Below are 14,138 nucleotides of genomic sequence, written 5' to 3' on the forward strand. Positions count from 1 at the left end.
CTAATCCTGTTTGGTGAAACCAAAACCAGCTCAGATAAACCTGGCACCTCAGTTTAAGTGAGTCTTACTTGATAATGGTGCATTGTACAATATCCCTTAAGTAACTGGCCTTCCAGAATGGATCGAATTGAATGCTAATATTTTTCACATTATTTGCTAGTAGGTTACAGGGAGCGATTATAAGCCTGAATTTGCACTAAGATAGGTGCCAAGTTACGAGACAAAAAGGTTGCATATTGATTAACAAATGCAAGAAAGAATTTCACCATACAGCGCGCATGTGTCAATACTGACCCTATGAATTCATTTTTGGATGAAGGTGGTCCTGTTTCTTTGCCAAGGTGGTTCTCAGTCTGTAATGCCCTATAGCGCCCAACACCCTTCAAATGCATTTGGGGTCAAGGGGCAATTTAAGCTTAACCAGGAGAAAATGAGATCAAAGCTAAAGTGAACCTCAGACACTGGGTGGCAGCGGAGCTGAACACTGCACCACCAGGCCACACTAAAATGAGAGAGAACATTAGGAATAAAAAGCTGACAAGAACAGGACATTCAGTCCAACAAACCTCACCAACTGTACCTCCAAAGTAACATCAAATGAAGTCTAGAAGGTCTCTAAACTCCTACTGCCCACCACACTACTAGGTAACTGCTTCCATGAGTCTATGGTTCTCTATGTGAGGAAAAACATTTGTGTGGACTCTTAAGTCTCTAACCGTGTCCTGGAGTTTCTGTTCAACTCACTTTAAGTAACAGCCTGGATCCACTGTACTAATTCCCTTCATAATTTTAAACATTTCAATCTTTTAATCTTTAAAATGACTTGCTGAGTGAGCTTAGAAGAGCTCAGCAGACAGGCAGTGTGGTGTAGTGGTTAAGGCTTTGTGGGTTCAAATCCCACTACTGATACTGTGTGACCCTCAGCAAGTCACGTCACCTGCCTGGGCTCCAATTGGAAAAACTAAAGAAATGCAACCAGTTGTATCTCAAATGTTGCAAGTCACTTTTGGATAAAAGCGTTGGCTGAATAAATAAATGTAGAAAGAAGAGGGGGAGGAGAAAAGGCAGAAGCCTTAAGGGCCTAAAGGTGGCAGGGCTGCAAATTGTTAAGACAAATAGAAATGGAACCAATTATATCATAAATGTTGTAGGTCATCTTGGAGAAAGGGCTCAGCTAAATAAGTAGAAGTAGTAGAAAGATGAGTAGTAGGAAGGCAAAAACAAAAAAAACAAACAGACACACACTTTATGGATTGACAAGTCTTTCTTTCAATACCCAAAAATATTTTTTAGGAATAAAAAGCTACACACATTATATAGCAAATCTAATTATAAAGCCGCTTCATTTTAAACATTGTCTTATTACGGTGGATAAAACAAAGAGAAATAAGCAAGACTTAGACAAGTCTCATTATAAAACGATGAAAGACCAAGGACCACTAAAACCTTCTAATAAACGTTCACACTCTCGCACACACTCAGTCAGGATATCTGCACATCTGGAATAAGCGCATGGGGGGCACAATGAGTCCAGATTGTCATTTAGCGTTATTGACCAGTGCTTTACAAAGTTTGGAGCTGAATTAAAGTGCGTTTTACGAACAGCAGAGTTGGTCCGAACAACCAAAGTGCTTGGTGGGGTTTAACTAAAGATCTTCCAGCAATTTCTAACCAGAAAATAATTTTCAAAAATGAGAAGCTTCTCGTCTGCTATGGAACACAAGTAAATGAATGGCATTTTTATTACAGAGGAGGCCTTCAGAGTGGTTGAGATCACAGAGGTGCGTTTATCAAACTCTTCTTCACATTCAGCCTTTCCTGCCCTCTTTGTTCACATTTGCCTGTCCGCTGCCACAGTTCCTTCAATATGGACCCTCCTTTTTTGCTGTAATGCACATCACAGCACCGATTACAGGAAGATGCTGGTTCATTTAAAAAATAAAAATGGACTCGCTCTTCTGTATGTTTGTTCTAATTTCAACATGAAGCCAAAACCCCTATTCCAAAGCAACCTAACAAAAGTCAGTTTTAATAGAAATGGTACAAATTCTGCATACTTATTTTGAATACTAAAAAAAAAAAAAAAAACAGTAACTACATTTACGGGGTAAAACACCTTTGTAAAATGAATAGTTTTCTGACAGCACATACCACAGTCAATTCTTTTTACTTAAGACAAACTACTGCTGGTGGGAACAGTTTGGGCTTGTGATACATTGGTGGGAAACGTGACATTCGTAATGGACGAATTTGAAGGCAGGCAGTAAAACATCTCCTTTCCATGTGAACACTGTTGGGGATGCAAGACAGTCATGGCAAAACCAACTGTTAGGACAAAGACGCCGGTGACAAACAGAAAAACAGAAATGAGGCTGTCTCGGTGGGACCAGTGATTGTCGGTGAGCTTCAGGTAACAAGCAGCCGGAATGATGAACACCAAAGGAGTTGCACTCAGAACACCCTGCAAAAGACACAAAGGCAAGGAAATTCATTTTTTTATATGCACACATAACTTTAATTTTCTATTACAAGCTTCTATTGTGTAAAATACTGGGGTCAGACATGCATGTTTTATACAGATTACACATAAAATTAAAAATCAGAGCAAAAGACTGCTGCCAGGATATACCATGCTGCCCATTAGCTTTGTGCATCAAAAAGTAAATTTAGATAACAAATATTTCAACAAAACTAGAGAAGACCATTCAGTTCATCCGTCTCGTTCGGTTAGATGATAACTACATTATCTCAATACCAGTAATGGCGCACTGCACAATAACATGCAGTGAAGCCACTTGACTTGAGCATTCCTAGTTTTCATCCTCTTTCTCTGTACGTTTAACATTCATGTGCTCAAAGGTTGATGCGCTTTCTGAGCAGCTCTTCTTTCGTCTGCATCTTTTCGCGTTATAACTGATCAAGTCAGTGTTTGTGTTGCAATTACTTAGTAAGTTTTTTAAAAATGTTTCACTTACGCTGGCACTTAAATATTCAATCTGCCTCAAGAGTGATTTAAGATATGAAGAGGTAGGGGAAGTGACAGCGAAGGTGGTAGGGATGAGAATGACGTTCATATGCATGTGCTGCCGCCTTGCAGTTAGGAGACCTGGGTTCGCTTCCCGGGTCCTCCCTGAGTGGAGTTTGCATGTTCTCCCCGTGTCTGAGTGGGTTTCCTCCCACAGTCCAAAGACATACAGGTGAGGTGCATTGGCGATCCTAAATTGTCCCTAGTGTGTGCTTGGTGTATGCCCTGCGGTGGGCTGGCGTCCTGTGTTGGCTGGGATTGGCTCCAGCAGACCCCCGTGACCCCGTAGTTAGGATATAGCGGGTTGGATAATTGATGGATGGATAGTTCATACGGTTTCAGAGCTACAGGTGATTTAAAATCCTGGACAGACAAACACTGTAGCGTATTATATAAGAAGAGCTTAAAATGGACAACTGGGCTTGAGGGCAGCATGGGGGCAAAGAGGTTATCACTATTGCATAAAGATTGAGAGATCGGTCTCCAAACTCTGTCCCTAACTGCTCCCGTACTGAAAGAAATGAAAGCTATCATCCATAACCTCTTATCGGCAGTCACTTGACAAAGGAGAACTAGAGGGCTGGAAAGTAGAAAATGCGACTCCAAACTTCAAGAAAGGAGACAGAGTTAGGGATCCTGCTAATTACAGACCAGTGAGAATTATTTCTGTACCATGCAGAATTATGGAAACGATAGTAAGAAATACATTAGAAAAGCACCTATTAAGACAATAATGTACTAAATAACTTTTGGTATAAGATTTTTGAAAGTAAGATCTTTCCAAACCATTTTTGAGTAGGCTGCTGCAGTAGTTGACAAAAGCAAAGCATAGGACAGAACTTTAATTTTCAAAAAGCCATTGACTCAGTCCTACAATGACAATTAATTCTAAAACTAGAAGCTGTTAGCATCAGAGGTAACCTACAAAACTGGATCTCAAGAAGACCAAAAATACAGATAAAGAGGTGAATGCTCCACATGCAGTAGGGTCATCAGAGTGCCTCAGGGGTCTGTTCTTGGACCTCTAATTTTTATGATTTATATGAATGACAAAGGCTTCAGTATAATTAGTAAACTTGTGAAATTGATGGATGATACTTAAACTGGAGGAGGCAGCAAAAGGAAATAAAAGACTTGGATAATCTTCAGAAGTGACTGAACACTTGAAAAATGCAGTTTATTGTAGAAAAGAGCAAAGTGCTACACCTGGACAAAAAGAACGTCAGTTAGTGAAAAGTGAAAGATGGAAGACGCTGAGCTACAGGAAGCAACCTCTGAAAAGGATTTAGGGGCTTATGCTGATGCAAGGTTTTCATCATCTAAGCAATGCACTGAAGATAAAAAATGTTATAGTGTAAAAAGTTAAATATATCTAGAGGGATGTTATGCTTAGACTATAATAATGCACTGGTGAGTCCGCATCTGATGTATTGTGTGCAGTTACTGTCACCACACTGCAAGAAAGACATAGCGGCACTTAAAGCTGTCCAGAGGTGACCAACCAAGTACATCCCAGGACTTAAGGACATGTCCTCCCGTGACAGACTTAGAGAATTAAAACTCTTTAGTCTCAAGCAGGGGAGACCGCATGGGGACCCAATTCATGTCTTCAAAATTCTTAGACATTGATAAAGCAGATCCAGATGAATTCTTTAAACTAAATGGTGACTCATATACTGGAGGACACCATTGGAAATTAAGGGAAGTGCATTAAGGACCGAAGCCAAAAAGCACTTTGTTATGAAAATAGTTGTGGGAATCTGAAACAAGCTACCGAGACATGAAGCTGGAGCAAAAACCTTGACAACCTTTAAGAAGAATCTGGATGAGATATTGAGACAGCTTAGTTAAGACCTAAACAAACAAGCTTGACGGACTGAATTGTCTCCTCTTCTCTGTCAAAGTTTTACATTTAATGTTTCCTTGACTTTTTCTCTGGGTACTCCATCTCAAAGACATGAATGTTAGGGTAACTGGAACCCCAAAGTTAGTGTTGTATGAGCAATTGTGGGTATGGATGTGCACAGCTGTGTCTAGTGATGGACACGTATCCCATGTAGTGTAACTACATAATAAAGTATAAGAAATTATAAGAAATTCCAAAACATAATAGGATTAGTTGAAAATGGAAATTTATGATACATAAAGCCATGACAGTAAATGGCATTTATTCAGTGAGGGGCCATGACATTTTGAAACAAATTAATGGCTTACTAGGAGTACAGTACAGATCACAGGATGGCGTATGCTTATGTCCATCATCTCCCACTTTTTATTTCCTACTCCTTCATACTGGTATCTGCATCCCGTTACCATTTAGTTATCTCCATTATGAAACTGGTTTATTTTGACACCTTGCACATACTGCACTCTGCCTCTCTCATTTTTCACAGACACCCCAGAATCCATTTAGAAATTTCAGTGCTTGAAATAATGCATCCTTTTTCTGAGCCTGCTCTCACCGGTGCAAGGTTATGGGGTGTCTTAGAACATACACTTTTTAAAACAGATCTATTCCAATAACACACATTTCTTTGATTGTCCTCCCACATTCCCAAGTACCATCAGGAGAACATGCTATAAAAGGTGCTATATATGTGCCCGACGCAGACTGACATGGAGGCACGTGTAAAATCAACAAAAGATTTATTTTTACTTCAGCTGAGGTCCACGTCTTCCCCGTGTCCCTCAGCCCTAACACAGCCCCAAGAACACCAATATAAACCAAAATAAAGCACACCACACTCTTCTTCCTCCACCACTCCTTCCAGGCAACCTCATCCTCCCTCCTCCCAACTCTGGCTCCCGGAGTGGTGGCTGCTGGCCCCTTTTATAGTTCACCCGGAAGTGCTCCAGGTGCTTGATTGCTGAGTTCCAGTTGCACTTCCAGGTGTGGTGAACACACTGCCCATAAGGGCTCAGGAGTCCCAGCTGCAGCACTCACTGGCAGCACCTGCGGGACCCAAGGAGCCCTGTGGGAGACCGAGTCACCACTCCAACCCAGGGGGGGTTGCCATCTAGCGTCCGGGGGAGATATGGAATAGTCCATGGCTGCTCCCCCTGAACATATACTGAAGGGGTGTCCCGCCACAATGCAGACTCGAGGTGAACAGTGTCCAGGCCAGAATTCAAATCTATTCTTTTAAAGCCATGAGGCAGCAGAAATAATCTGTGAACCACCATGTCATCCTCCTTTGTTGAATATATTGGAACAATTGCATCACCAGTACGTTAACTGACAATTACAGGATCCAGATACTGGCAGGACTTTCATGTTCTTTTGAAGATACTGTACTTTCATGGCAAAGCATTGGAAGAAACATACTTGTATAGGGACACAAGGTTTGGCACCATTACATAATGAGATGGAGATGGACACAAACCAGGAACCTCACTTAACTTTATAAAGTACACGACACAACTAAGAAATCTGGGTGGCAAATCTGAGAGGCCCGGAAGTATGACAGTAGCAGAACAAAAGGACACAGCAGGTCAACTTACATTCAGTTCCAAGACGATGCCCAGGCAGTCGTATATCAGTGATAAGCTGGTAGACACTGCGACAATAAGCAGAGTCAAAAAGATATGGAAAACCATTGAAAGTTTCCCTTTGAGGAAGACATTTGATATGACCTGCAGATTAAAGAAAACTGTTAGAATCAAAATTCACCATCTAAAAAAAAAAAAGAAGGCCCTTCTTTACTACAACATATTGTTAATAAGGTGACAAGGTAAGAAATAATAATCAACACAACTTATTTTTTGTGTAACAGTTTTCACTGATTGCAGGCACAGAGCACTGTGAACAATGCAATTTTAAAATACAAGTACAGATTATAATACTTTAAATCAAAAACTTTAAAAAAAAAGAGGGAGGAGGTAAAATCAAACACTGGACGTGCCTCTGTGTGGTATCAAGTTTCAATTCAGACTCTTTTTCCTGTGTAGTTCCTAGTTGGTGGAATGAGCTGCCCACCTCCATCCGCACTGCTGAATCCCTCAATGTATTCAAGAAACAATTGAAAACCCATCTGTTCTGTGAATACTTGTGGAATGGATTGGAAAATAACTTTGTGATATCTGATATTTTATATTGTTGTTTCATTTTGTAAATATATTAGTTATTACATTTTTTCACTTGTGGCAATCAACTTTACTGTAGTTATACGTGCTGAACAAACAGGCCTAGCCTAATGTTACTCGATTATGTTTGCCTCTTTTTTAAGTCGCTTTGGAAAAAGCATCTGCTAAACAAGTAAAGGTGAATGTACGTATAAACATTATTTAGGTGGGTGTTGGTTTGACCTAAAATCACCTAAAAATGTTATGCTTTTATAACATGCAAATAATGAGGCCAGTCATATTGCTTTACTAACATTTTCATTGCAGATCACATTTAGCTGTGTTCATTTTTTCCCCTCTACCCCATTGTGTACATTATGATCAAAAAATTCATTCTTTTCTATAATTACATGGAAAAATAAAGCACAGGAGGCAGAGCCTTAGCGTCAAACAGTTTTTCCAATAATAACAATAAGGGAAATGCATAAAACACAGCACACCCTCATTAGTGGTGCCGTGAACACTCTTCAGATTATCTTATTTTAAGTTTTAAATGTTTAAAATTAATTTGAGCCGCTTCAATCCACTCTTGCTTAGTCTTCCCATTTTCTTTATCTTCTCATTTCCTGTGGTGGCACTTGATGTCACTGCTATTTTCATAAAGTTCATCTTCTTTATACTCCATCAGGTCTTTCTAGAGCATATCTTGTCACCGTTAGTGGATCCATCCTTGTATTCCAAAGGAAACACAGATGCTCAGCTGTGCCATAGTGCAATGCAACATGGCTATAGTGGGACAGATGGCTGATGTAGGACTCTGTTTATATGGATTTACTGAGGTTTATTTAAAATAAACAAAAAACTACAGACCCTATTTTATGTTAAAAATCTCTACTAAAGATACGTGAACACCACTATGAGTTCAGCAAAATTGCAATAAATGTTCATGAATTTCACCAAACTCAACGAAATGCATTAACGTGAGTAGGGAAGTAGGAACTGAACTAGTTTTGAATGTATTTTAAAGGTGCAGCGGTCTTTAAGTGTCCCCAAGGACCGGACAAGAATCTATCAAGTATGCCAGACTAATTACTGTGCCGAAAATGTGACCCAAGCTGTGAGGCAGCAGTGCAAACCACTGTGCCGCAAACAACGAAAGACAGCATATGAACAACCACCATAAATAAAAGGCAACAGGTGGCTCCAAATTGGCAACAAGAAAAAAAAAATATTGTGCTTTCAGAATTCCAGTCTTTGTGGTAACTGATTGTCTGTGCTACAAAGCAGCGGTTCTAAAATTGATTTTATTGTAATCATTCCATACAGATCAATTTTTATAAAAAATAGGATCGAAAAGCAAACAACCCAACCCTCACGCCTGAGAAAGAGAGCATGGCCAACGGAGTAAAACTTAAAGCTGGCCAAAATATATAAATTGATGAGTTTAATAGGCGGATAAAAGAGAGAGAGAGAAAAAAGAAATGCGAAGAGAATTATTTCCTCAGTGCTTTAAGAGCTTATTCCAAAATATTATTGATTAGATCCTGGCAGGTTTTGAAAAAGTTCTGCACAGATCCTCTAACTGAGAATTAAATTTTTTCCAATTTCAAATAGTATAAAACATCAGTTACCCAGGGACTTAAAAGAGGAGAGTTAGGATTCTTCCAGTTAAGCAAAAAACGTCTGCGTGCCAATAGTGTAGTAAAGCCAGTCACACAGCTGGCACATCTTTTTTGTTTCTGATCTATCTGTGCAGATGCTGTGTGCTTCCTTCTTCCACTAGGAAGACGGACACCTTGTAAATAGTAATAAAATCTTTTGGTATTATTATTATTATTTCACAAGGTTTCATGTATTTTCTAACTCTTGGAAAGGGAAGGCTCCCTTAAACAAAATTCTTGACTCCAAACAAACTTTATCATCAGTTGGGGTCCAGCATTTCACTAAAAATTAACGGATTAATCCATCTGATGCTAGGCATGCCAGAGGTGCACACATACTGCATCTATCAGGCTGGAAATGGTCAGATTGTGTTCAGTTGTACCTAAGATGTGTACATCCATTTTTTCTCCAATGTTACATAAAGAGAAAGTTAAAAGGGGGGTTTGTGGGGGTAAAAAAAAAAAAGAGACAGACATGGCAACCATCTGCCAAGCTCCACGATATAATTCACATTGCATTTACAGTGTTCTAACACAAAGCAAAGACACCTAACAAAAGAAAGTAAACTTACCTCCCTTGTCACAAAGCATTCAATAGGAAAAGTCAGGACAATGCTCACTGCATAACACAGCCTTCCAAATGTTGCCAGGTCATCATTTTTACAATAATTTTCAAATATGTCTCCTAAAATAAACACACATCACAGACAAAATGTTTATTGTTAAAAGTCTTACTAATTGAGCATCACTGATGCTAGAGACATCTTTCGTGATGCACAGGTATCACAGAATGAGTTTAGGTCTACTGCTTATGCATGTAATCATGGGCCAGGGATTTCAAACTCACTGCTGGATGACCCATCATTGCTGCTAGTCTTCATTCTTAACAATGGTTAAAGTGCCTTGTATAATTCGGGAGATTGTCACTCTTCTTAATCTGTATAGTCGAAGTTTATTGTTTGTGCCGGGAGAAACAAGCTTTAAGATTGATGGCATAGAGAAGTCAAAATTCACAAGCGTGAATAATCGGGAAAACAACAAATAAATAATAAAGCTCAGGGAGTGCAGTCAGAATCGGAGTCTAAGAACACAGCAGTCATAAGACAAAAAAACCAAAAAAAACTCACACAACCAGAATCAAGAAAGTTGAGATGTAAATTGTAATCAGAGGGCACAAAAGAAAAAAAAAATGTAACCAGTTAATTCAAAACTAATTGTACAAGACGCAAAAGGTTTTTTCTTTCAAGAATGCAATCTTGGAAGGCCAAGAACGTAATATGCCAGCTTTCAAATGATCGGGAATCATTTTTAATAATGTCAAAAACACAAGGAAAGAAAAAAAATATATATAACCACTAGATTCCTTGGCCTCAGAAACCATGAATACCATATTTAAAAGGCCATGGAACTGTTGAAAAAAATGAAACCATAAGCCAATCATAATGATACTGTTGTTGTATGGCAAGGGATTTTTCCCAAAGCTGTACTTATTTTCTGTTTTATTGTATTTTTAATTTTTGAAAAAATACTTTCATGTTTTAAAGTAATTTATGTTGTTTTTTCATTTATTTCTCTACAACCGGACTCAATTTCCTGCACTCCAGAGGGCAGGGCCATCCTGATGCTGCCTCCTAACTCTGCCTTTACATTCAGTCAGAGAGAAGGGTCTCAGCAGTGGATCATTGAGTTTGTGTAGGTGGAAATTCACATACTCCAGCAGCAGCATACTAATAAAAAACAATATTAAATTAAAGAGTGATACAATGCAGGCAAAACAGACAATAACTTTGTATAATGTTAACGTTTACAGGGAGTGGAATTGAAGAGTCGCATAGTGTGGGGGAGGAACGGTCTTCTCAGTCTGTCAGTGGAGCAGGATGGTGACAGCAGTCTGTCGCTGAAGCAGTTCCTCTGTCTGGAGATGATCCTGTTCAGTGGGTGAAGTGGATTTTCCATCATTGACAGGAGTCTGCTCAGCACCTGACACTCTGCCACAGATGTCAAACTGTCCAGCTCCATGACTATAATAAAGCCTGCCTTCCTCATCAGTTTGTCACGTCATGAGGCGTCCTTCTTCTTTATGCTCTCCCCAGTACACCACCGCGTAGAAGATTGGGGGTGGTTTACCTTTTAACACATATCCATTTTTTCCTTTTTCTGGTTTTCAATCCTGATTTTTCCAATTGATGATTCATGTTTGGATTTTTTTGGTTTTGACCCCTGTAGCATGGTGTCTGTATTGCTTTCCTTGATATTGTTTACCTTAGAGGTTTTGCATTTTTAGGCAAACACCTATTTTTGTTTCTTTGGTACATACATCATCTTTTTGTCATCATTTTTTTTTTACATTTAATGAAATTGGTTGTTTTTACTTGGCTATTGATTGTTTTAGGGGTTTCTTGCTCTCTTTCTCCCCATTGGATTTTTGAGCCCTGGAGGTTTGGAGTCAGGCTGCCTGGTGTGAGGCTGAACATTGAACTGGCCAGGCGTTCTGTTTATTTTGAGGCTGTTTCACCCCATTTTGCTATTTTTGTGTTGCTAGATCATTATAAAGACACACTGAGCATAGTGATAACCTTCACTGTAATATATCAATGGGCTGTTTTTACCCCAGCCTTTAAAATACTTGAATAAAATTACATTAAATGTGGGTGGAGTCTACTGTCTTGTTTCAACCAGCATTTTCATTCTTCACCCTATTTAAGGGAGTGCCTCCTACAGTACCTTGTGGTTTATCAAATGCGCTATGGCACGGGTGTCAAACTCTGGTCCTGGAGGGCCGCAGGTTTTCATTCTAACCATCTTCTTCATTAGTGACCAGTTTTTGCTGCTAATTAACTTCTTAGTTTAATTAACTTGACTTTCTTGTTTCTTTTTTCTTAATTAGTAGCCAAACAATAATGAGACACAAAACAAGCTGCCACATGATCAGCTCGCCTGTACCCATCACACAATATCTGAAAAGAAGGAAAGGTGATGGTCTCAGTAAGGCTGATCTCTTAGGTCACCAAAATATTTTGATGGTGTTCTTAGAAAAAACAGAAAATAAACAGTTTGGGAAATGTGTGCTGTGGCAGATTGAGAGCAGCAACAAGCCATGGAATTAAATAATGGGTTTAAATTAACAGCAAGAATCGGCTTCTCATTAAGAGAAATTGGTTGGAGTGAAATTGGTTGGAGTTTGAAATCCCAATTTAGCTGGTCATCTGTTGGCTCATTTCACATCTCACTTCTGCTTGGCTGTCATTTAATGAAGGAATGAATCAATTCAGAGGACTGAATTCCTAAAAACAGGGATATTGAAATGAAGGGAAAGTGACTTAATTAGCAGTGAAAACTACTCGCCGTTTGTGAAAAGGGTTAGAATGAAAACCTACAGCCAATACGGTCCTCCAGGCCTGGAGTTCGATACCCCTAATCTAGGGAGTGGAGAGTTTTAGAGAGTTTCTGTGCTTTGCTATTGCTCTTATTTGTGTTTTCTTGATTTTCAACTCTGTGCTTTGTTTTTCAGCTTCTTCTTTGGATTTCGTTTTGGGACTCATGCCTCTGTATTTCGGAATGGGGCTGTGTTTATTGCTATTGTTGAACCTCTGCTCCGTTTTCACCCTTGACTTTTGGATTCTGTATTGGGATTTTGTTTACTGTGTATTGCCTTTCCTTTTCAGGCATCTCCTTTGTGCTCTTCGGAGCTTTGGGGCTTGCACTGCCGGTTTTCGCTAAAACAAACCTTTTTATTTTATCAGAATTTGTCTCGGCCCTTTGGGTTCCTAGTCAGGGTATTTTGACGCCAATTTCCTCCTCTAATGGGCAACCTTAGAAGTGTTTTTACAGTTGCGCTTTTCTAAACTCAAGCAAGATAACATCATGAAACATTTTATAGAGGACACAAGAAAATGAACATTTTATTTCCACAAAATATACTGCAGAATATTTAACATCAGGACCTCATCTTACTAACCACTGGAAAGTCAAAAGACTGATTTAATAATTTGTGAAAAGTCAGCACTGTGTCACAGCAGTAGGTCTTTGGTGTACAATGTCTGGCCCATGTAGGATGGCACAACTCACTGTGATGTTCCCAAGTATTAATGGGGTTGGGGTTTGGATATCTAATAAAACTTGATAAAATCAAACGACAAAATTACTTTCCCAGAGGCTGCTCTCCTCAACTTTTAAAAGTGTACATAGAAAAATCTAAAATGTTATCACTGACTGATGTCGTGTTCCCATAAGTCTCACGTCTGTTCTAGAATATTTTTAAGTCACCCCAGCATTTGTAAGGGTTCAGCCATAATCTTATAGCCTTAATATGCCTAGTTTTCACTTTTAGAAACACAAAGGTCCATTTGGCATTGCGGGTTGACATCCCTATGAGTAATTGAGCAGTAATGTGATTAGGTTACAATAATTAGAGATAAAATGAAATTGCATTAATAGCTTTCTCCATTGTGTAAAACAAAAACGGCCCTCTTTTCTGTAAAGGATGCCGCTTTTAAAAAGCACTCATAAAACAGCTTTAATGTTGTGCTCGCCGCCCAGCCTACATCCCTAAAGAGATTCTATTGGAAAAATGGCAAGGCTGGAAATCTCTGATGGCTTGCCTTCTGACGTCAGAAACAGTTATTAAACAAATAGGCTAAACTCCACACCTTATTAACTGGTGACTGTACATCATTTACACTTCTGCTTTGTCAGTGTCTCCCTGCTGTGGTTAACGGAAACAGAGGAAAAAAACAGCTTGGTAAGAAGAGCAGATGAACAAGGAACAGCCGTGGTTTTAGAAAACAGAGTGTCAGCAATAAAAAGGCTGCCAGGCTGGTAAAAGAGACAGCGAGAATGAGGGGAGGCTTTAATTAATTTCCTGGGGTTGTAACTTTATTTGCTAGTAACCAAACAGAACTGGCCGCCTGCATTACTGCTGTTCATTTCCAAAGAATGACGAAGTAAAAATTCGTGGCTGGCATTGTGCAGTACATGTCTGAAGGCCTGAATTGTGCAGATCACAATTTGTGTTTCACTTTTTAAAAATGTTTTCATGCAACTACCTAAAATGACACCATGTTTATAAAAGAAAATCCTGAAATGGAGAGTGGAAATGGGAGAGAAGTGGCTCAGGGTCACAGTTTCAAGGACACAATATTTTCTCACTTTATGCCAGATACCGCTTAGTTAGGCTCCAGATCCCAGTGGCACTGAATTGGATTAAGTGGATGTCAGTATGCTATGCTATTGTGCCAAGAACAGTTTCAGCTTCCAAAAATAGACACGATACGATCAGTCCTTTAAATTATAATTACTCAAGGCCTCTCCACAGCTCCCCACCCTGCGCATTAAGCTGATGTCACGATAAACAACTTCTAGTTACAGGAGATGTCAAGCCTGACTACCGC

At 39.4% G+C, this 14,138-nt stretch overlaps 1 protein-coding gene across 1 annotated transcript in view; it reads right to left on the reverse strand.

Moving 5' to 3' along the window:
• Positions 1 to 1,299: 1,299 nt before the first annotated feature.
• The window catches only part of slc38a11 (solute carrier family 38 member 11), a 57,722-nt gene continuing 44,883 nt past the window's right edge, over positions 1,300 to 14,138 (reverse strand). The window contains exons 10-12 of the mRNA XM_039757519.1: positions 9,321 to 9,433; positions 6,527 to 6,658; positions 1,300 to 2,461 (exon numbers count right to left, since the gene is read on the reverse strand). Coding sequence (XP_039613453.1) covers positions 2,171 to 2,461; positions 6,527 to 6,658; positions 9,321 to 9,433 — 536 coding nt within the window. The 3' untranslated portion in view covers positions 1,300 to 2,170. The remainder of the gene's footprint in view (positions 2,462 to 6,526; positions 6,659 to 9,320; positions 9,434 to 14,138) is intronic.

This window comes from Polypterus senegalus, chromosome 6 (genome assembly GCF_016835505.1).
Source record: "Polypterus senegalus isolate Bchr_013 chromosome 6, ASM1683550v1, whole genome shotgun sequence".
Classification (NCBI taxonomy): Eukaryota; Metazoa; Chordata; class Cladistia; order Polypteriformes; family Polypteridae; genus Polypterus; species Polypterus senegalus.